The sequence below is a fragment of the Microtus ochrogaster genome, unplaced genomic scaffold, assembly GCF_000317375.1.
Source record: "Microtus ochrogaster isolate Prairie Vole_2 unplaced genomic scaffold, MicOch1.0 UNK1, whole genome shotgun sequence".
Taxonomy (NCBI): Eukaryota; Metazoa; Chordata; class Mammalia; order Rodentia; family Cricetidae; genus Microtus; species Microtus ochrogaster.
The window spans coordinates 32,234,240-32,256,883 of record NW_004949099.1 but is presented as its reverse complement, the minus strand read 5'-3'; the positions used below and the strand labels follow the sequence as shown (position 1 = coordinate 32,256,883).

Here is a 22,644-nt window from a genome sequence, read left to right as displayed (position 1 = left end):
GGATATACAGGGGACAGAGCAGATCTTCCGGAAGGTCCCAGCCAAACGGTGTGTCTGCCTCTCTGTGACTATACGTCTCCCAGTGGCAGTATAGTTTTAAGTGGTCTTTGCCTTTATGTAGTCCCCTTAACGAAAGGCTATCTGCAGTCCTGGGACTCCCCAACACTTCAGCCCTTGGGGGGACACCTCTGTCCCATCATTCCTCAGCTGACACCTGAGGTGTGTGTAGCCTCAGTCTGCTCGTCCACTGTCTTCTGGAGAGGCGGGTTTGGTCGGGGACCATGGTAGGATATGCCCATGTGGGTGACACCCTGCTGTGTGTTCTATCACAGGGATCACCAGGAACTTCTCTACCTGCACCCCCAACACCAGGACCTGTCCCGATGGCCACTGTGACGCCGTGGAGAGCCGGGATAGCAACATTTGTCCCCAGGACTGTCTCCGTAAGCCCATGCTAGGCCCACGGTGATACATTTCATTATACAGGGAAGGACAGAGGCAGGGGAGCTAGCGGCGGAGAGCTTGGAAAGTCCAGCCCCTACCCGCACACAGTCTGAAGCCACATTTCTCTGCTACATCAAGCTAGGCTTGGGGATAGCACCATGGCTGTGTACCGTCTTAGCTTATGTAAGGCCCTGGACTCCTCCTCAACACCAAAGAACAGAAGTGTGTAATAGTAGGTTCAAACAGGCAGGATGCGTCAAGCCAGTCCTCCTACCATCTCATTAGAATGATTGTTGCTGTTCCCCTAGACTGGGCTTCTGTAGCCTGACCTACGTATCCTTGGCTGACTCAAGAGCTGCGGTCCCCGTTCTGCTGGTTCAGGACCCACCTTCCCTTTGGTCTATGTCCTACATCTTTACTTTTATTGGGGGATAGCCTTGGATGATGCCTTCTGGGACCTCAGCGATGACTCTCAAACAGTCTTGGTTCCCCTTACTTCCATAGCCATTGTAAGGGGACGTTGTGTTAACCCCCCTGCCCAGGCGGAAGAGCTTCTGAGCCTTCACTGGGCCTGGGCTACTGACACCAAGCTGAGAATGCTGTTACGATCTGAGGACTCGGAGGTGTCAAGCTGTACCAGGAGACTGAGTAGGTTGTGTATGCCCTCAGGTGGCAGCATCGTTGGAGGGCACGAGCCAGGGGAGCGTCGGGGGATTAAAGCTGGCTATGGTACCTGCTACTGCTTCCCGGATGAGAAGAAGTGCTTCTGTGAGCCAGAGGACAGCCAGGGTAAGGAACGCCTCATCCCACAGGGCTCACGACCTCCCCAAACCCTGAAGAGGGTTCTGAGCAACATTTGTGAGGCCCACCAAGGGGAGAGACCATGGGGAGGCCATTGGACCCCAAAAGGCTCCCTCCTTCCCTTTGGGTCTCAGTTGCCCTTTGGTGCAACCATGAATAGGGGCCGGAGTCCATATAAGCATCTCCTAACCACAAGTTCCCAGTGAAGGACGATCAGAAAAGAGTAACTTGCTCAGACTCCCTCTACAGGGTCTTGCCTGACCTCTGGCTCTATGACACACTCCTGGCAGTTGAGAGCTTTTGGTCCTTTCTTCTCCCCTTCCAACCATCTCAATGACCATCCAGATATTTGTGACATGAAGGCAGTACAGCTGGTGTGGCTGGCATACTGCCTCTGCTGTCTGGCCTGGGGTGTGGCCTCTCAGACCTTCACAGTGCTGTCCCTGCCAGGCTGCTGACACCTGTCCGTGTGCCCTGCCACAGGCCCGCTGTGCGATGAGCTGTGCCGCACGGTGATCACAGCCGCCGTACTCTTCTCCTTCATCATTTCTGTCCTCCTGTCCACGTTCTGCATCCACCGCTACCACAAGCATGCGCACAAGCCACCCATTGCTTCCGCGGAAATGACCTTCTGCCGGCCAGCCCAGGGCTTCCCGATCAGCTACTCCTCCTCGGGCACCCGACGGCCTTCACTGGATTCCATGGAGAACCAGGTCTCCGTGGACTCTTTCAAGATCCCGGTAAGGGGCCCTGAGAGGTAGGTGGACAGTGTTGGAGGATACATGGCCACATAGCCTTTCTTTACTGCTTGGGGCACCCATAGGTAGTTGATAAGGCATTGCCTGTATCTCCTGCCACAAAGGACCAGCAGCAGGCAGATCCTGTGGCCTTGTAAAGGCAGGCTGTCTAGGAAGGATGTGACAGGCGCTGATGTAGATGAGTCTGACTGGGTTCCAGGATGTGGGGTCTTGAGGTCCTAGGGAGTGTGAACTTGGCCCTATCTAGCAGGGGAGGTGTGAGCAGAAGCCCCAGGGGATGGAAGCATTAGTCCTACACACACACACACACACACACACACACACACACACACACACACACACACCACCCACCATATGTAGGGAGTGTTCTTCAGAGTAGGAACAATAGAAGAAGCCCGCATTCTGTAGTGCTTTAACAGGCTACTCTCTTGAGAAGTGGGGGCACAGAGAGTGTTGGGATACTGAAGGGCTGGTCCTGAGTTCCAGGGCAGCAGCAGTAGACAGGGTCAATAACCTAGGCATGGATGGAGGAGGCCCTGAGGACACAGTGCAAAGTTCCAGCTGCTCTTGAGATGGAGGTGCCTTTCCTTGGGCGCTGCTCAGAGTCATGCTACGCCTGAAACCTCCTAGTCCTGGCCACAGCTTCTCTGGGCTTGCCACATGTGGCTTCTGCCCTCACCGTCAGGTAGACTCTGCCCCTTCAGCATCCTGCCCTCGTCTATCCAGGACCTGGAAGCCGGAGGTGCTCTGGGAACAGCTGGAGACAGTGCTCTGAGACAAGGGGTATGAACAGAGTGAGCCAAAGGTTTGGGTGGAAGGAGCTGTGATGTGGACACCTGTGGGAGCTCCCAGTGGTCACGGGGCTTTGGAAGTTTCCATTCCAGATTGTGAAGGTGCCTAGGAGGTCCTGCCTCCCCCAGGGCCTGTATGAGTGACATCCAACCCTCGGTTGGTGTCAAAGAAGCCCTTCCTAAATGTGCTGAGGCTGCTTCCTTCCCTCTCCTCCTAGCGTGTGGTCCCTGCTCCCGGCAGTAGCTGGGACCTACAGCAGGCTTCTGGAATAAGCCACCAGAGGTCTCCATAACTCAGATAGCACAGTGAGGCCACCTAGCAAGGCTGTACTGCTGTTCCCAAGGGTAAAAACAGACAACATCTGTCTGCTCCAGAGCTAGCCTAGCAAGAGGACCCCAAGGTCAAGGCCAGACTAGACTGAAACAAGCAAACAAAACAGGTGCTGCCATTGACCAGTCTTCTGCAGCTCAGGAATTGGGGTGGAGCCCTGGAGTCAGTGGACTAATCACTCAATTTGACTTTTCTATCTAAGGGAGTAAAACTTAATTCTTGGGACTGATGAGCAAGGAAAAACTTAACTCTCTGGGATTGGCACCAAAGGAAAACATGCACAGAGATAACCTTTAGGGTCTCTCTATCATGTCCCTCTCTCATCTCTTCATTTCTTTTCTTCTCTCTATTCCAATGTATGCCTTCTGGGAATTCTTATTATTTTCCTTACAGATTATATACCCGAGAAAAACCTTTCAAGCAGTATAAAAATTACAATGTTACATTTTATTTTTTAAGTGAATGATTACAATGAATTCAAATAAAAAATGTTTTCCATATCCCTTATATGATTATACATTTTACATATTACAGGTGAAAATGAATTATCCCCAAGAACCCACATACATTCATATCCAACTTGTTAGAGATTAACAGAGTGTAAGCAAGCCAGGTATTTTCTCAGCCAGTTCTTTTACTAGCGGGCTGCATTTTGTGGTTACAAAGAAAGGATCAATCACTTTATTATTTATCTCAAACGGTAATCTTATAAACAATCTTGAATCCCCGAATCTGAACTTTTATATATGAAAAACAGTTAGCTCTATTCTAAATCCTCAGAGGGCACAATTACTCATCTATAGTTTTTTATATCAGGAAGCTGAGGGCAGAAATGGGTACAGGAAATTAATCATCAGCTTTGATCAGCAGCTCATCCTAGCAAGAAAGGTACATTAGCAAACATGTAAAGGCACAGCAGTAGCAAGAGACATTCTGGGGATGAAGCCCTGGAGGGTGGGTGGGTGGGGCTTGGCCTATCTGAGACTTACCCATCAGTGCCTGGCTTCCTGGTGGGCTGACTCCTGAAGCTTAGTTGCCACCTGGTGCTCCTGACCTGGCCACTTGGCATAAAAATAATGATTTTTCTTAAAATTTTAAAGGAGTATGTTTGTATATTTTTTCACATACTTGGTATAGTCTCTGATGCACCCCACATAGGTTTCTCATGCCTGTAATGGAGGCGTGGCAGTGAGGCTGTGACTCTGGTGCTATCCGTGGTGTGTTTGCACTCAGGAGTCTTCAGGAAGCACCAGGATCACTTAGGAGCTTGCTACAATGTAGGACTGTGTATTAAAAGGAGGCGCTCCCCACATGCCATGTAGATGTCAAAATATCTCTGGTCTGGGGAAGCACTGTGTCTGAGGAAGCCCGAAAGCATCTTATAAACAGAAATTGAGGTCTACATTCAAGGACACGGGAGATGATGGGCATGCAGATGGTACCAGCGTCACAGGGTGACCGCTTCCTGCAGGATTGTACATGGCTGATGAAAGTCTAGGCATGAATCCAAAGTGGTCGTATGATTGTGTATGGGCAGGACTTGAATGGAATGCTGGGAAGGCAGCCTGCCAGCCAGAGATGAAGCTGGGATGTAGCAAAGAGGGGGTGCATGGGGTGCATAGGACAGGCCATGCGAGGAGCAGCTGCCTCGCACCTCAGGGTGGTAGTTTCCCCAGGGCTGTGACGTCTTTCTTTAGCCGGCAGCCACATGGGGTGGGTGGTGTGGAAAGTCCTTCTGTGTATGTGTTGCTTTTATTGGTTAATGAATAAAGAAGCTGCTTTGGCCTGTGATAGGGTAGAATAGAACTAGGCTGGAAAACTAAACTGAATGCTGGGAGAAAGTAGGCAGAGTCAGTGAGATTCCATGTAGCCTTTGTAGGAGACAGACATGCCATAAGCCACAGCCACGTGGTAATGCACAAAATAATGGAAATGGGTTAAAGTAGGTGGAGTCAGTGAGAAGCAATGGAGCTGCCACAGGAGACAGACCCTGAACACCAGGTGGAACCTTAGCAGTAGGCCACAACCACGTGGTGATTGCAAATGATACAGTTTTTGTGTGATTATTTCGGGTCTGAGCTGCCAGGAACAATCGAGCAGCCTCCACCAATAGGTGGGCATTGCCCTGAACGTTTCAACTGTGGGGAAATTCTGGGCTGAGATGTGTTCTGCTCCATGGATGCTCATTGAGTCCAGGCTCTTCCCCTGGAGACTTATGGCCTCCCTGGGCTGGCCGCAGCGTCCTCAGTGGGTGAGTTGTGAAATGTCTGTGGCTCAGGTGATGACCAGCTCTCTGCATACCGGCTCTTGTCGGGGCAGAGCTAAGGGTCAGTATTTAATGGACTTGCCTTCTTGCTCAACTTTGCCCATGGTTCCTTTCTCCCTTCTCTTCTAACGGCCCAATCTCCACGCTAACACAGGAGGATCCGAAGTGGGAATTTCCTCGGAAGAGCTTGGTTCTTGGGAAGACCCTGGGAGAAGGAGAGTTTGGAAAAGTGGTCAAGGCGACAGCCTTCCGTCTCAAAGGCCGGGCAGGATACACCACAGTGGCCGTGAAGATGCTGAAAGGTACCTGTCTAGGTGCCACATCTGTGGGGTGGCTGTGACCCTCCTTCCACGAGACCCCCTCTGCAGAGCTCCCATTGCTGTTCTGTGGTAGCTGCCATCTGAGCACCCCGTGGAGATGTAGCCAGTGTTCTCAAGAGGCAAGGCAAGGACCTTGCTCTGGTGGAAGATGCTGTCATACAGTTTCTGCACCATGTCCAAGAACAGTTCAGTTCCTGGAAATTATACCCCAGTCTGCCCCATTTATTGCTCTCATCTGAGAGGCCAGAGACTCCTCTATGTAAGGACTGTCCCCCATCCCAGCAACCCTAGGGGTCTTCTCTGTTCCTGTGACCTGTCATGGCCTGGGTCTGGCTCTTGATGCACACAGGTACCTTTCTTACGCAGTGGGTGTGATTCTGATCAGAGGCTATGGCTGCACGGAATGGCGGGCAGCCTTTACTGTGGTCAGGTCTCCAGCCTTGTGAACTGAGGGCCCCGTGGCAGCCGGACTGTGTGATGAAGAGCTCATGTAACGGGCACATAGCTGAGTTCAGTGCTAATAGGGTCAGGGACTGTAGCACGGAGAGCTCTGTATTTCCCCAGACACTCAGACCAATTTCAGCCCTCAGTTCCTGGCCTCCCTAGACCTGGCTCAAGGGGTCCTGGCACCCTATCTCCCAGCTGTATCTGTCCTTCATCCAAGATGAGTCTCAGTGCCAGAGGCAACAGTGTGCCACTGGCCGGCCAACCAGGAAGAGTGCCTGGTTACAAGTCTGACACTTAGTGTAACTTTGTATTCAAGTGCCTAGTGAGAACCAGAGCCAACTCTGGCCGCCCTCAGGACATGTGTTTCCTATGATTTCGGTGAAATCTGATCATCTGCGCCATGTGCCAGATGCAGTTAGGCCCTCAAAGGAAGCACGGAACTCTACTTCACTGGGAAAACGCGGATGTATCGGGAGCTGCAAAATGCTAACGCTGCCTTCACTCTGCTGCCTTCGTGCAGTATCTCACAGTAACTGAGAGCATGCTCCGAGCATTAGAGAGGCCACAGGGCTCCAAGCTGGTGTCAGGCGGATTGTAGAAGGGGAGATATGGGCTCAGTATGGGGGCCTCTCCTTTGTCCAGCACCTGTCTCTACAAGCAGGTGTGTGTGGACATAGGCAAGATGACTTCTGGGAAGACAGAAAAAGGACAGGGGTGTTCTCTATAGGCTCCTCTCCTCTGAAGATGGCAGCTAGAGACGTGCTGCCATATACATAGACGTGCTGCCGTATACATAGACGGTGGTCGTGCAGACTTGGGTGGGAAGACCCTGCTTTTGTGGATGCTAGCTCTATGGGCTCTTATCCCAGGGGTATATGAAGCCACTGTTGGAGCCCTAACCAGATGAGTGCTTGAGAACCTCCATTTAAACCCAGGACGTGGTTCCATGAGTGAGATGGCAGTCTGTTTCATGCTTGGTGTGGTCACGGGGACCCCAAGCCTGTGATAACACGGGTTTCTCCATGCTGTGTTTCAGAAAACGCCTCCCAGAGTGAGTTACGAGACCTTTTGTCAGAGTTCAACCTCTTGAAGCAAGTCAACCATCCCCATGTCATCAAGCTGTATGGGGCCTGCAGCCAGGACGGTAAGGCATAGGGAGGGCAGATGGGCAGGTAACCACCGACAGAGCTGGGACCACCTTCTCTCCTTTGCTATACGTCACCCACTTAATTTTCCTTTCTGGAAGTCTGGGTGTCTGGCTCCACTCTGTTTTAGAGAGTATCTGTGTCTGCTAGCTGAGCAGGCACCTCTGCCAGAGGTTCATGTTGTAGCACTCCTTGGGCCTGCTGAGGGCCTGTCTACAGCATTGGCACCCATTCTGGGGAGCTCCAGGAGTGAACAGTATCCTGGCAACCTACAAAATAGCAAGCGTACTGTTGCCCACAGGTGACCCTAACCCCAGCTCTGCAGCAAGGGAGCATTGTCATCTTCTCAGATAAGGACAAGGGAGCATGCACTGTCCATTAGTTTTTCTGACTCTGAAGCACATGTGTGCGTACGTGCCCACACGCCCACACACGCATGTACAGTACACAGTGTGAGGAAGGCAAAGAACCAGAAGTAGGCCTGACTGCACCCGTAGTTTTTGAAGGCAGCAGGAGCAGGGAGACGGGCTGGTGCAGAGCTAGCTGGGGCCAAGACTGAGCTGTCAGATTTGTACAAGCCTTAAACCTTCCTGCCTCTATTGGTTTTCCGTTCCCAAGCTGCAGGACCAAGGATGGAAAAAGTATAAAGTTCTAGTAATGGGTTGCATTAGCTCTTAGAGTAGGGCTAAGAACAGAGTTCATTCACTCAGACACTGTGGGGACGGTCTTAGTCTACTGTGAAAGGAGCTGATGTCCATGTCACGGTCAGTGTGGGCCAGGAGTGCATTGGCCTTCCATGGATTCATGATCCATAGAGCCTTGACTGCTGACTGCCTAGAGCAGGTCTGTCCCCATCCACTTGCTGGTAGGGTGACAGCCTGCAGCCTCCCCCACCATACTAGAAGCCTGAGGCTGGCCTGACCCCATGCCCAGGGCTGCCTCTCTCTGTCCCCAGGGCCACTTCTTCTCATTGTGGAGTATGCCAAGTATGGCTCCCTGCGGGGATTCCTCCGTGACAGCCGCAAGATTGGGCCTGGCTATGTGGGCAGTGGAGGCAGCCGCAATTCCAGCTCCCTAGACCACCCGGACGAACGGGTACTGACCATGGGTGACCTCATCTCCTTTGCCTGGCAGATCTCAAGGGGTATGCAGTACTTGGCTGAGATGAAGGTGAGCGCCACAGACTTTGTGCTGCTCCTGGTGCCCATCCCGGCTCCCGCCCACCCTGGCTGATCTGAGGGTTCCTGCTGTTTTCTTTCTGTAGCTTGTACATCGGGATTTAGCTGCCAGGAACATCTTGGTGGCTGAAGGACGGAAGATGAAGATTTCCGACTTTGGCCTGTCCCGAGATGTTTACGAAGAAGATTCCTATGTGAAGAAAAGCAAGGTACCTGGCCACGAGTGTGCTGGCGGGTTTCCAGGTGGGGCCGTGGGTTCACAGCTGGACTGACAGGCTCAGAAAGACTGGAGAAGTGGAACTCTATCCCTGGGTGCCCAGGACCCATCAGACCTTTCTTGTATATGATCTTCGTGGGGTTCCTGATGCTTCTAGTCACTTTCCAAGACACCCCAATACTGTAGTCTAGTCTGCTCCCTACAGTTCCTCAGTTCTTAGAATAAGGCCGCTGACCACTGTGTGACTGCTCTTTGCTCCTAGGAGGGTGAAGTGGGATAGGCAGGCCCATGATCGTCCTTCTTCTGTTGTTTTACATAGACATCTCCCTGGGGGCTCTGGGTAAAACTGCGTCCCAAAATGCACCTCAGGGCTCCTGAGACATTCCTCCAGGTCTGAGCACTAGATGGACATGTTATTCACTAACATCATCGTGTTCCTATGGTAACTGCCTTGCCTTGTCACCTAGCATCTGTCCTCCCAGAATTCCCATGTGACAACGCAGGCGTGAAAAGTTCACGGGCGTGCTCAGGGATCCAGTGACCCAGCGTTCGAGGCAGCGCACACAGCTTCTCGGCTTCAGCCTTGCTGTAGGGTCGTGGACTCTTTGTGTTAGCACTGGTTATGAGGACTGTCTTTGTTTGTTATGGGGTTTCTGTGGTGACAACAGACCTCAGACCGCACAGAGGAAGTACTGTGCCCCACAGTAGAGGATGTGGCAGAGACTTCTGTGCGTGCACACACACGTGCACATACATGCGCACACACGTGCACATACATGCGCACACGTGCACATACATGCACACACGTGCACATACATGCACACACACATATCTTCCAGGGAGGACTGTTGTCGGTGGAAGTACACAGGAATAGCTTACAGTAGCTTATAGGGGCTTTGGCAGCCCCTGAGAGCCCAGGCTGCAGGCTCCACAGGCAGCACCATTGGAAGCACAGTCATACATCATGAAGGGCGTAATCACAGAGAAACATGTTTGAGCAATAGAAGTGGTCATGGATGTGTGCTTTCACAAATGAGAGGGCCGTAGATTTCCTTACGGAGCCATCCTGTGCAGATGGTGAGGATAAAGGAAAAGGCGTGTCCACTAAAGCTGTTCATTGTTTTTGAAAAAGATTTGTTCAGTGAGATAGATGCTCACATTGCTGCTGGGGGGGGGGAGGCTCATTCTGAGATGCTGAAAAGGCCTTAAGAGAAAGAAAATCCAGTTTTGGTGCACAAGCATTTTCTTCTCTCAAGGTTTTGCAGATGAGCCTTGGTGGGGGAGTACCAAGTTTATGGATGGAAACTAGGAGTTGGTTTCCCAAACGCATGTGTTCTTGGGATAGTAGAAATGAACTTGCCTTGCAAGACACATTCTTGGCTCTGCACTTGGGAGCACTGTTCTGCCACTCAGGGTGCTCGGAGCCCTTGTGGCTCTACTATAGATTTTTTGGGTTTCTTTGCTGGCTTGTGCGTGTGAAAAGTTGTCATCTTTGAATGTGGGTGGTTGCCTTGACTCCCAGTAGCATCTCAACAAAGCCAAAGGTTCAGGCTGGAGCCGTGACCCCTTCAAGGTTGTGCGTAGTTGGTCCATCCCAGGACCTGGTACCCTAGGCTCCCTACGGAGCTGGAGCTAAAGGGACATGGCTGAGTACCTTGGTTATGAAGCTCAGAGCCACACTGATGCCTCCTTCTTCTACCTCTAGGGCCGGATTCCCGTCAAATGGATGGCAATCGAGTCCCTCTTTGATCACGTCTATACCACTCAAAGTGATGTGTAAGTGTGGGAGCTGCCATCTTGGGGTGGTAGTTTTGGTCCGTAATACTTATCTCTGCAGCTTTGGTCCGGATACCCAGCTGCAGTGTTGGTCATGCGCAACAAGCTCAGGCTAGGTCATCAGCCATTCATTCAGCAAATGGCTGGGCCCAAGTAGTGGTTATGCCAACCACAGTGGAGTAGGAGTGGGGTGGGGCGGTCGTGGCCCACTTCCCTCCATGGCTTCCTCTGCACTTCCCTCCCGTCCTCTGGGTGGGACCTGCAGACAGCTGCTCTCCCATGAGTGCTGGAAGGAATGTGACTCAGACAGGGCATCCGGTGATGTCACCTGCCCACAGATGGGGAGCGGGGACCCCACTACAGTTAGTCTTTTATGAGTTTGTGGACTGGTGTATCCCGCACTGCTTACAGATGGGAGCCCGTACAGATGACAAGACGGGATTTATTTTTCTAAAGACAAAATACTTGCTTCTAGAAAAGAAAAAAAAAACTTGCTTCTAAAGTGGTCCGCAATCTGAAGGCTTGCAGATCTTGAAAAATATGGGCTATGAAAATAGAGATCTTTCTTAAGCAATTTTAGACAGTTGTTTTCAAATAATACAAAGTTGCTTTAAAAGAACTGGAAACTGCAAAGAAGAAGACAATAGATGTCTAACAGCCTTGAATCACACTGGGCCCCTCCCTCCTGGTGCCCTGCGGATAGCTTCTGTGGTGTGCACACACATGCTTTATTGCCAGGTGATATATGTTTTGTGATACTTTTATTTCCACCCTATCGTGTGTTCTTACATTAAATATTTTCTCTGAAAGGTGCTCCAAGTCTTTATAAAAGTAGCACAGCACACCTTAAGTTCTGTTGCTGGGGTCTCACCCCTTTAAGTGTAGTTGCACCAATGGCAGCAGCTTGGGAGGGACTTGAGCATCCCGAGTTGGTCCAGGTAGGCAGGGGGACCTCGCCCACTTCTGTCAGCACCTGCTGGTGCAGTCAGAGCTAGGCTAAAATCCCTTAGGCATTGGAGGCTAAAGATATAAACATCTGGGTTTCACTAAGGAGGCTTCAGGAGCCAGGAAGCTGCTTACTGGTTCCCTTGCTCACCACAGGTGGTCCTTTGGGGTACTGCTATGGGAGATTGTGACCCTGGGGGGCAACCCCTACCCTGGAATTCCTCCTGAACGACTCTTCAACCTTCTGAAGACAGGCCACAGGATGGAGAGGCCAGACAACTGCAGCGAGGAGATGTGAGTAGGTTTTCCTTGCTGCCCTCCCCTCTGACACTCAGCCGTGGGCCCTGGGTGGAAAGTATAAAACAGTCGTTCATTCTCTTCTCATCCCCAAGAAGCCTGGAAAAAGGTGGGTGATGATAGGGCAGAGGTCACACAGCCATCAACGGGTAGGAGGTAGATGTTGTGGTCCCTGACTGCATGAGGGCTGGTGGACTTCCTCAGAACTTCTGAGAGCTGATGGAACTGGCAGGAGCCTCGGGCCTCCTGCAGAGTGTGTGGGAGTGGGCAGAGCCAGCCTTAGCCTAAGACTCCCAGACCTGTTGTGCTTTATACCAGGCAGTTAAATAGACGATCCAGTGGCCAGGTTAAGGGGGGAGAGGGAGGCGTTAACTAGAGAAGATAACGCTGGGAGTATTCATTCCGCAGTCAGTGCCTAGCTGAAAGCAAGGTTAGACATGCCAGGGTGGGATGATGTCTTCGCGAGCACCTGGGCTGGCAGCTAGGGACCCAATATGATACCTACATGACAGCTCCAGAGTCCTCAGCCATGTCCAGCCCTTGAGGAAACAGAGCTGTGGGACAGAGGTAAAAACGGATAGCCAGAAACTTGGTTAACTTTTAATTCTTACGAATTCCATCGAGGTATGTAATGCAGCATAATCACGCCTAACCCGGCTTCCTCCCTCCAGCTCTCCCACATTCCTGAAATATGTCTCCTTCCCAATCTCATGTCTTATTTTTGGATAGCTCATGAGGACCAGTTAGTGCTGCCCATATGTGCACGGGTATGGGGCCATCCACTGGAACATGGGAGTCTTAACAGTAGCCACACCCTCCGAGGAGGATTCTCCCTCTCAAAGCGACTAGCCACTGCCAGTGGCCCCTAAGTAAAGTCGAGTTTTGGCTAGCTTGATCTTGCACTGGTGGTGTACACGTAACCACAGTCACTGTAAGTTCATGAGTGCAACAGCCATTGTCATGTCCAGAGAACAACATAGATTTTTTTTTCGCCATTCTCTGGGCCTTACATCCTTTCCATCTTCTCTTCCGTGATGTTTCCTGAGCTTTGCTTGGGAAGAATAGGCATTGATAGGTATGTCCTGTTTATGGCCGAGCACTGAGTAGAGCTGCTTATTCTGGGCACTTTGACCAGTTTGCACATGCATCTGTTGATAGCTGGTCACTGCAAAAAAAAAGAAGCTTCCCTGATGAAGGCTGAGCCTAGGTCTATGGGTATAAATAGGAATTATTTTGAAAGCAACTTGACGTCATGACCATTTAGCAAAATACCAGCAGCAGGTTCTACCCTAGGGCCCAGGACCTCTCCAGTCATGGGCTTTTGACTAAGGCTACAGAATCAGGCTTGAAATTCCCTCCTGTGAGCAAACCTCAAATCCAGTCAGAAAGTTGTGACAACCTGACTTTATTTATTTCCACTTGAGAGTCTTTAATTGGTTCCTTCCTTGTACAGGTTGTAAGGACTTTGCTTCCTCCTACTCAGCCACCATAGTGGGTGCAGGTTCAAATACTGTTGACTCGTGCTGATGTGAGGAAAAAGAGAAGGCCACCAGAGGGCTGTGCCAGTTTGTCAGTGCTCTGCCCTTGAGTTGGGACCAGTGAGGCTCCGAGTTGCACATGGTCCGGAAACAGCATACAGAGTGCAGACTCTGGGTGTGGGGGCCCCGCCAGGGCGTCACCACCTGCCTGTGTCTTCCTACAGGTACCGCCTGATGCTGCAGTGCTGGAAGCAGGAGCCGGACAAGAGGCCAGTATTTGCTGACATCAGTAAGGATCTGGAGAAGATGATGGTGAAGAGCAGAGTGAGTCCCAGAGTCACTGGCATAGGCCACTGCGGGATGCTAGTTTGAGGCTCTCTGTCCCCACTGTAAGGCGAGAGGAAGACGGCTGAGCTATCCCATAGGGCGGGCAGACGATGAAAACCTGCCCTTCAAGCCAGTCCTCTTGAGCCTTCCAGTAATAACATCTTGGTTTCTAGCTTGTCTTCAGGCGAGACCTCTTCACAGGCAAGTACTGGAGAGTATGTCAGAATTCTGCCATCCGGGAATGTGAGTGTCTTTTCAAGGGTGTCTTGCTTTCACCAGAATAGAAGTTCAGGCATGCCAGGTCTTCTGGATTTTAAGAAGTTTATGTTTTCCTCCAAATTTTATTAACTGGTCCTGTAGATTTCCAAAGCCGGGTGTGAGCCAAACACAACATGTGGTAATAGTCAGTCTCTGTGTCACGGTGAGGAAGTCGATTGGTTTCTGCCCGGTATTTATTGAGGAACTGTTTGTTCTGTTTTTTACTGGATGCTAGGGAGACAGGCAAACATGAGCAAGCAGCCATCTCACACCACTTCCATAGAGGCCTTGTCTTCATCTGTGCTAGAAGTACTGATCCATCCTTCCTTCAAATTCCAATAGCAGAAGTGCACGATCTAGGCCCCCAGAGATAAAATTCAGGAGTTTGCCCAAGAGAAGGCTTAGCTGGTAAGAGCACCTGCACGATCATAAGGACCTGAGTTCAAGTTCCAGCGTCTATAAAAATGCTAAGTGTGGCCAGTGCTATGAAGGACAGGGACGGGAACAGGAGGGTTTCTGGTACTCTCTGAGAACCAGCCCCAGAGTCAGTGAAAGGCCCTGTCTGAGTGGAGGGATTGGTGTCATTCCCCTTAGGGCTGAATGTTCCAAGGTCTCTCACACTCTTCTATGATCTGGCTGTAGGTCTCTATTCCCATATATGCAGGAGGAAGTGTCTGGTGATGGCTGAGGACAGCTCTGATGTATGAGCATAGGACAATGTCATTTGAGGTCATTTTATTGCTGTGTTCCTTCAGTAGAATACTAGTATTTGGTTTCCCCCTAGATCACTGGGGTATCTTGCCTCAAGTTCTTGGTCACCCAAGCAGAGTTGGGCATGGGTTCTATCTCATGGAATGGGCCTTATGTCAAATCAGATACTGGTTGGTTACTCCCACAAGCTTTGTGCCACCATTGCACTAGCCTGTCTTCTTAGGAGGGCACTGTTGCAGATGGAAGGATTCGTAGATTGTTTGTTGTTAACGTTTCTCCTTTGGTGTGTGCACAGATTTCCTTACAGTACCAAGATCACTAACCTGTAGAGTTGAAGGCTCTAGATAGGCACCAGCTCCAGGTCTCTGCTCAGTGAGTTGTATAGGTGTTGTCTTGAGCAGCAGAGCCTTGCTGACCCTTCGTGGAGTCTAACCAGTAACCGTGGCAACAGCCTGGGTTTTCTCAATTAGTTGTAACCCATCCCTGGAATATTGCCATGATATATGTATATGTTTTGGGAAGCTTCTGCTGTATTGGGTTTCCATGTTATCTCTCTAGTGGTCCTTAATTTTAGCTACCTCTCCCTGTATCCCTGCCTTCATCCCCACTTCCCTCCCCCTCCCCATTTGATCATCCCATTCTTGCCCCACCCTTGTATATTCATAACTATTCTATTTCCCCTGCCTAGGGAGATCCTTCCCTCCCCCAGGTCACTATACCTAACCTCTGTGGTTCTGTGGACTATAGCTTGGTTATCATTGACTTAACAGCTAACATCCACATATAAGCAAATACGAAACTTATTTGTCATTCTTGGTCTGGGTTATCTAACTCAGGGTGATATTCTTTCTAGTCAATCCATTTACCTGCAAATTTCATGTTTTAATTTTTAAATTTAAATTAAATCTAGGTTGTTTCCAATTTCTGGCTATTATGAATAGAGCAGCAATGAACATGGCTGAGCAAATGTTTCAATAATAAGATGAAGCATCTTTTTGGGGGTATATATGCCCCCGGTAGATACAGCTGGATCTTGGGGTCCATCAGTTTCCACCTTCCTGAGGAACTGTCACACTGATTCCCATAGTGACTGTTCAGATTTGCACTGGCACCAGCAATGGATAAGTGTCCCCTTACTCCGCATCCTCACCAGCATGAGCTGTCATCTGTTATCCTAGCCATCCTGACAGGTGTAAGATGAAACCTCAAAGTAGTTTTGGTTTGCATTTCCCTGTTAACTAAGAATGGTGAACATTGAAGTGCTTCTCAGCCCTTTTGAGTTTGCTCTTTTGAAGATTCTGTTTATATCTGTACCCCTTTTTGAATTAGGTTATTTTGTTTTCTTTATACACAGGGTTTTTTTTTAGTTATTTATATATTATTTTTATTTTTGCTCTTTATCAGATGTAGGGATACTAAGAATATCTTCTCCCATTCCATAGGGTGCCACTTTGTCTGAATGACGGTGTCCTTTGCGGCACAAGAGCTTTTCAGTTTCATGAGATCCCACTTACTAATTGTTGATATTAATTGCTGGGAATTATTTTCCAAATTAAGTAAAAGGAAAGGGAGACTATCTAAATTAGCAAAATTAGAGATGAAAGGGAGGACATAACAACAAACATGGAGAAAACTAGAGAATTAATAAGGACAAATCAAATCAGATAATCTAAAATAAATAGCTAATTTTCTCAATATATACCATCTGCCAAAGTTAAATAAAAATAAGATAAGCAATTTAAACAGACCTGTAACCCTAATGAATAAAAGCAGTCTTTAAGTCTCCCAGCCAAAAAAAGATGCAGGGCCTAGTGATTTTAGCACATAATCCTACCAGACTTCCAAAGAAGAATTAATACCAATACTCCTCAAATTATTTCACAAAATAGAAGAATGAACTTTGCCCACTTCATTTTTATGAAGCCACAATTAGCCTGATGCCTAAATCACATAAAGACCCAGCCATAAAAGAGAATTACAGAATTCTCTTATAATTAAAGTGTGAAAATTATCAATAAAATACCTACAAACTGAATCCATGAGCACGTCAGAAAGAACACCCACCTTGATCAAGTAGGTTTCCTCCCAGAACTGCAGAGATGCTTCAACATGGGTAAACCTGTCAATGTAGTCCACCATATAAACAAACTGAAGGACAGCAACCACATGACCATCTCACGAGATGCAGAAAAGACTTTTGACAAATCTAACATCTCTTCATGATAAAAATTCTGCAGAGATTAGAGATACAAAGGACATATACCTCAACATAGTTTAGAGCATTCCTATTGGCAGCATCAATTTATAAAGAAACTCAAAGCGTTATCATTAAAATCAGAAATGAAAGTTATCCACTCTCTCCATATCTATTTAATATAATAACTTGAAGTCTTACCTAAAGCAGTAAGACAACTGAAGGAAATCAGAGTATCCTTCTTTGCAGATGGTAGGATAGTATACATAAGGAACCTGAAAAAATCCACTCAGAAACTCTCACTTTGAGTGAGGTGGCTGAACATAAAATTAACTCAAAAAAAAAAAAAAAACAACAACAACCCGTAGCTCTCCTGTATACAAATGACAAACAGACTAAGAAAGGATTATGGGAAAAACACCTTTTGTAATAGCCTCAAATGATATAAAATATCTCGGTAACTTTAAGCCATGCAAGTAAAAAACTTGTATGATAAAAAATTAAGAAAAAAGAAATTGAAGATAGCAGAAGATGGAAAGCACTCGCATGAATCTGTAGGATTAATACAGTAAAAAATGGCCTTGCTACCAAAAGTAGTCTACAGATTCAATGCAGTCTCCACCAAAATTCAACACAGCTCTTCACAGATCTTGAAAGGACGGTTTTGCCTTCATATGGAAACACAAAAATCCATGATCGCTAAAACAGTCCTGATCAATCAAAAGAGCTGCGGGAGATATCACCACCCCCTATGTCAGGTTGTATTACAGTGCTATGGTAATAAAAACAGCATGGTATTGGCACAAAAACAGACATATTGATCAGTGGAACCAAATTGAAGACCCAGACATAAATCCACACATTTATGGACACCTGATTTTTTTTTTTATTTAAAACAAAATACACAGGAAAAAAAGACAGCATCTTCAACAAGTGGTTCAGCTCAGACTTAATGGCTGCATGTGAAGAATATGATAGCTCACACTTAGCACCCTCCACAAAAATGGATCAAAGACCTCAAAATCAATGGAAGAAAAAGTGGGGAACAGCCTTGAACTCACACAATTTTGCTGTGTCTTGAGAAAATCTCCCAGATCTGTAGATACAGGGTTGTCCTGGGCATGAGTAGTAGCAGATGCCAAAATCACAGTGTTGATGGCATTGGGACTGTCTACATAGCTAAACAGTGGCAGGTACCTGACACTCATTGTTCATGGGGGTGGAAACCTGTCACCCCCATGACTGCAGAGGTCCTGGGAGGGAAGCTGGAAAGCACCCATTGGGTTGAATCTACCGCTTGGCACTCCGCTTCTGCAGGAATAATGTGACCACAGTTAGTGCTTCTGGACCCAAGAAGTTGCAAAGAAGCCACTCCTGCAGCCCTATGCTCTTGGGCGGATTAAGGAGCCTTAGTGCTGCACCTCACTGCCATTCTCCCAGTGTGGGGAGGGTTCTGTGATCCCACAGAGGCTGAGAGAAAAGAGCCAGAACCTCTTCCCGTTAGCATTAAGGGGCCTTGAATGTTGAGGAATGGTCCAGGGTCAAAGATGACTGGCCATCTCTCTCTCTCTCTCTTCCAGGACTACTTGGACCTGGCAGCATCCACCCCGTCTGACTCTCTGCTTTACGATGACGGCCTCTCAGAAGAGGAGACGCCCCTGGTGGACTGTAACAGTGCTCCCCTCCCGCGCTCCCTCCCTTCTACATGGATTGAAAACAAACTCTATGGTAGAATTTCACATGCATTTACTAGATTCTAGCAACGCTGCTCCCTCTGCACCATCCCAACTCTCTGTACTGCTTGTCCTCAGCACTCTGTACTGAGTGTCTCTGACCCCCAACGAAACCAAAGCCTCCTCTGAACCCTTTTCTTTGTAAATACCTGACTTTGCATCCAGTTTACATTCAGGCATTTTTGCAGCTATGTCTTTCTCAAAGGATGTGAGAATAAGTGTCATTCCCACGCAGCCCAGCAACTTAAGATGACACGGGAGAAGCGGATTAGAGCAGAATTCTCAGGGGACTTTGGGAAGCAACTCACAGTACTTCTGACTTCGTTACCTAGATAAATTTGCCTCATCTGGGGAGGGATTCAGTTGAGCAAGGGGAAGTTGGCATCCCCAGTTTGCAGTGAGAGCTCAGCTAGAGGGCGCCTGGGCTGAGATGAGCCACAGGAAAGCCCTTCCACACTCCCGCTTTCAGATCCTTGTCCACCACCACACAGTGTGGGGCAGCGGGACAACCATGTGGGCCCTGGGCAGACACCAGACTGCGGCTGTCACACATCCTTTGCACCGTACCCCCGTTCCAATGTTGTCCCTTACGAAGCCAGTGCTAAACACTGAGCCAATGCTTTCTGAAAGAACATAGTCTGTGGTGCTGTGGCCTTGCAATGGACAGTAAATACGGTTCTTGCCAAAACTCCTTCTTTGTCTTGGATTAAATACTTGAAATTTTTTCCGCTTTCTAACTTCATCCTTGTTCCTTTTTGAAGTCTTGAAGCTTCGAGCTCTTTCAAGTGAAGGTAGGTTCTTTCCACATGCTTCCTGAGTCACAGGCCCTCACTGGCTGAGTACTGCCGATGCTGCGGAGCAGCCTGTGTGTGCCCTCCGTGGGACAGGACGCCTTCCTCCTCCATCTTAGCTGGGATGACAGAACGTTGTCTGCAGTGTTCCCACTACAGGAAGCTGTGTAGTCCAGCCATTGGCTAATGCTTTCTACACCGCCCTAGAACAGTTAGGTGCTTCACCAGATCTATTTCAGATTCGAAAGCCTAAACTCACAGACGTTGAGATGGGTAGAATCTGCTAACTTATCCTTGCCAGGAGCGTGTGGTATTGCCCAAAGTCAAACAGTGTTTTGGAAACCTGGGATGCAAAGCCATTAATGTAATTGGCACAGAAAGTGCAAATTGGTTTAACCGTCAAAGGGAGTTTTGCCAAGGCCTTACTGTCTGCACATGAAGTGTGAGTTCTTCAGTGCAGAACAAATTATCTGTTTTCATTTTTAGGCATGTCAGACCCGAACTGGCCTGGAGAGAGTCCTGTACCACTCACGAGAGCCGATGGCACTAGCACTGGGTTCCCAAGATATGCAAATGATAGTGTATATGCTAACTGGATGGTTTCACCCTCAGCGGCAAAATTAATGGACACATTTGATAGCTAACATTCCTTTGTGAACGGTAACGGACTCCCAAGGGGGAAGAAACATGCCAAGAGCACCAAGTCCACCGGCCTCTTTGTGCACATCACACTGGCCAAGACCAGCCCCGGGTGGCAGACTTGTTTTCTGTAGTTTGTTTTAGCTGGTTTCCAAAGTGGTTTTACTTGGAGTAGCCGGTGGTCCTCCCTCCTAGCACACCTGCCCCACTGGCTGGGTGTCCGGGGCTCTGGTTAGATCCCCTTTCCCTTTAGGTTCGGGTAGCACCCCTGTTGGTCTGTTCTTCAGTAGACACCCACGAGCTCTGTGTTCACATGTGTGGGGTCTGCCATTCACAACTTGTATGAAAAATTGTACCTGAGCTGTTTGGTTTTTTTTCTGGTGGGTAAAAACCTACCACATACACAGAAAAAATGTTTTACCATGAAGCACACATTCAAACAACAACATCAGTTGAGTCAAGAGGCCAGGATGACCTGTCCTTGTTTAGAAAGAGAGAGAGAGAGCCCGGTAAGGATCTCAGTGAAAGCCTCAGAGTCCGCCAGGGCTGGGAGGGAGAAGGGTCCTCAGGGCAGTATATGACATCCTGAATATAGGTTTTTGGTGGTTGTTTTTTTTTTTAAGCATATAACTTTTTTTAGGAAAATGTTTTGTTTCCGTCATGGTTAAATGACTTAGATTTAGCACAATGGAGGGATTTGGTGCTGTCCTTGCTGTGTACGAGGCGAGCTTGAGAGAAGTGGCCCCTCAAGACTACTTTCCCTTGAGCCCTCTGCACTCTTCTCACGCATTCAGCACTGAGTGACTACCACCAACTGACCAGAACAGGATGAAGACAAGGGGGCGTTTGCAGCCAAGTGTCCTTCAGGCCCAGAATTGCAGAGGCCTTGAGCCACAAACGCTGCCCCCCCCCCCAGCACACCATCCTGCAGTACATCCCACCACCAAAGAGTGCGCTTGCCTCGGCATCGGGGCAAGTGGGTTTGTCTCGATGTGATTGGTATCCTGTCAACGCCCAAAGGGAAGAACAGCCCAGCTAGTTGTAAGAAGTTGCCCTGGTAACGACTGAGGAGAGAGCAAGGTTTTGGCTCTTATAGAGCTGGTGTGGAAGGCACATGTGTCAGCCCTTCCTGTCCGTCATGTATGCTGCTATGGCACGTGTTTTGGTTTCTTTGGTTCTGACCATGACTCACGTGGAAGGTTCTTATCTTTCTGTACTGATGGTTTGTAGCCACGGACACTCCACCCTCCCGCAGGGTTTCAGGGGTGGCTCTTAGAAGTCTCTGCAGCCCTTTTGGTTGTCTCTGGACTGTCACTTCCCAGGAAATGGTTATATTACCAAAACACTGCCTGGTCTTCAGACTTAAAGCACTGTGATAGGACTTTCAAATAATCGTAGTAAAACACTATTTTATGGGCATTTCGCAAACACTATAAAGTGACATTTTATGTGGCTGAGAATGCTCAGATAAGTATACCAGATAGAGCCTTAGGAGTGTAATATTTGTGTGCACACACAACCAGGCCAGACAGAAAGATGAGAAAATACTTAGGCATATGGCTTTAGTTTGGGCCATTTTTTTTTCAGATACACTGTGATAAGTTTTAACTGTCTCTAGTCATGGGGCCCTTTTTGTTTTTCAGATTGCTTAATGATAGTTTTATTACATACAAAAATAAGGATAAACTCAGATTATTCAACATGCCTACATAGTAAGTGCCAATTGCTACAGCAGGTTGGCTCTCTTAGGCTGAGAGCTCCAAATCTGAATAGCTGGCCCATCTGTGGGGAGTTAACACTTAATAACCACTGGTCTGTCTGTTTCCGAGATAGAAAAGTACCTATTCTTGTTAAAGTACCCATTCTTGTTAGCACTATCAGACAGATTTTCATCTACATATATGCAGAAGTTACCACATATTAAATGTTACTGAATATTAAGTAGCAATCTGTCAGCTATTAAAATTTGTAAGATTCATTATAGAAAGGCTATTAAACCATACCGTGTTGGTTTGTTTTTGTAATCAAGGTGACTAAGGAAATACTTTCAGTTGTGTAAATAAAATGATAAATCATAAAATGTGTCCAATTTTTTTCTCTAACTTCTGGTTGCAAAACTGAAGTCAGGTTGTTGACTTTTAGTTAAAACGTCACAATCTGCCGAGCACCCACGGGAGAACAGCAGTGGCGCAGGTGGTGGCATTTGTAGGAAGCATGGGAGAGCAGCACCGATGGTGGCCGTGGTGCTGCAGATGGGTGTTGCTCAATGTTCAAGCGGTAAGTTGCCTAAACCTGCAACTCCAGGATTTCTTCCTCGTGGGAAACTTTTCTTAGGACAGAGCAGTGCTCCGTGTTGATACTCACTGTCCTCTGGAAATTTTAGCTACTGATTTCGGTTATCTTGTCACGGTTATTAAAATCTGCATAGTGTAAATAAAAGTCACAGATAGTAAATGCAAACTGTCAGCCAGTTAGAAAGCTGAACAGACCAGCCACTTCTGTTCATTTTAGCCTTGGTGTTTGGGCTCCTACAAGCTCAAGCCCCATCAGCTCCTCCATCCAGGGCAAACTCATTAGTAATACCAGCCTTGTCTGTGACCACATTGTTGAGTGCTAGGAACCAAGTTGTTTCAGTGCACACTTGTATACTCAACAGACGTGTGTCACCAACACCCTCCTCACCCCTCAGGGCCAAACTCCAGGTCATCCTGCCATTCTTTGTTTTTTCCTACTTTTATGGAAACAGCTAGTTTTTTTGCCCAGTGGCATAAACTCCATGAGGGTTTTGTGCCTTCAT

At 48.4% G+C, this 22,644-nt stretch overlaps 1 protein-coding gene across 1 annotated transcript in view; it reads left to right on the top strand.

Moving 5' to 3' along the window:
* Ret (ret proto-oncogene) overlaps nt 1-21,387 on the top strand; it is a 42,815-nt gene extending 21,428 nt beyond the window's left edge. The window contains exons 9-20 of the mRNA XM_005365086.2: nt 333-443; nt 1,114-1,233; nt 1,729-1,985; nt 5,546-5,693; nt 7,195-7,302; nt 8,259-8,473; nt 8,568-8,690; nt 10,404-10,474; nt 11,576-11,713; nt 13,419-13,518; nt 18,265-18,412; nt 19,695-21,387. Coding sequence (XP_005365143.1) covers nt 333-443; nt 1,114-1,233; nt 1,729-1,985; nt 5,546-5,693; nt 7,195-7,302; nt 8,259-8,473; nt 8,568-8,690; nt 10,404-10,474; nt 11,576-11,713; nt 13,419-13,518; nt 18,265-18,412; nt 19,695-19,852 — 1,697 coding nt within the window. The 3' untranslated portion in view covers nt 19,853-21,387. The remainder of the gene's footprint in view (nt 1-332; nt 444-1,113; nt 1,234-1,728; nt 1,986-5,545; nt 5,694-7,194; nt 7,303-8,258; nt 8,474-8,567; nt 8,691-10,403; nt 10,475-11,575; nt 11,714-13,418; nt 13,519-18,264; nt 18,413-19,694) is intronic.
* The last annotated feature ends 1,257 nt before the right edge of the window (nt 21,388-22,644 follow it).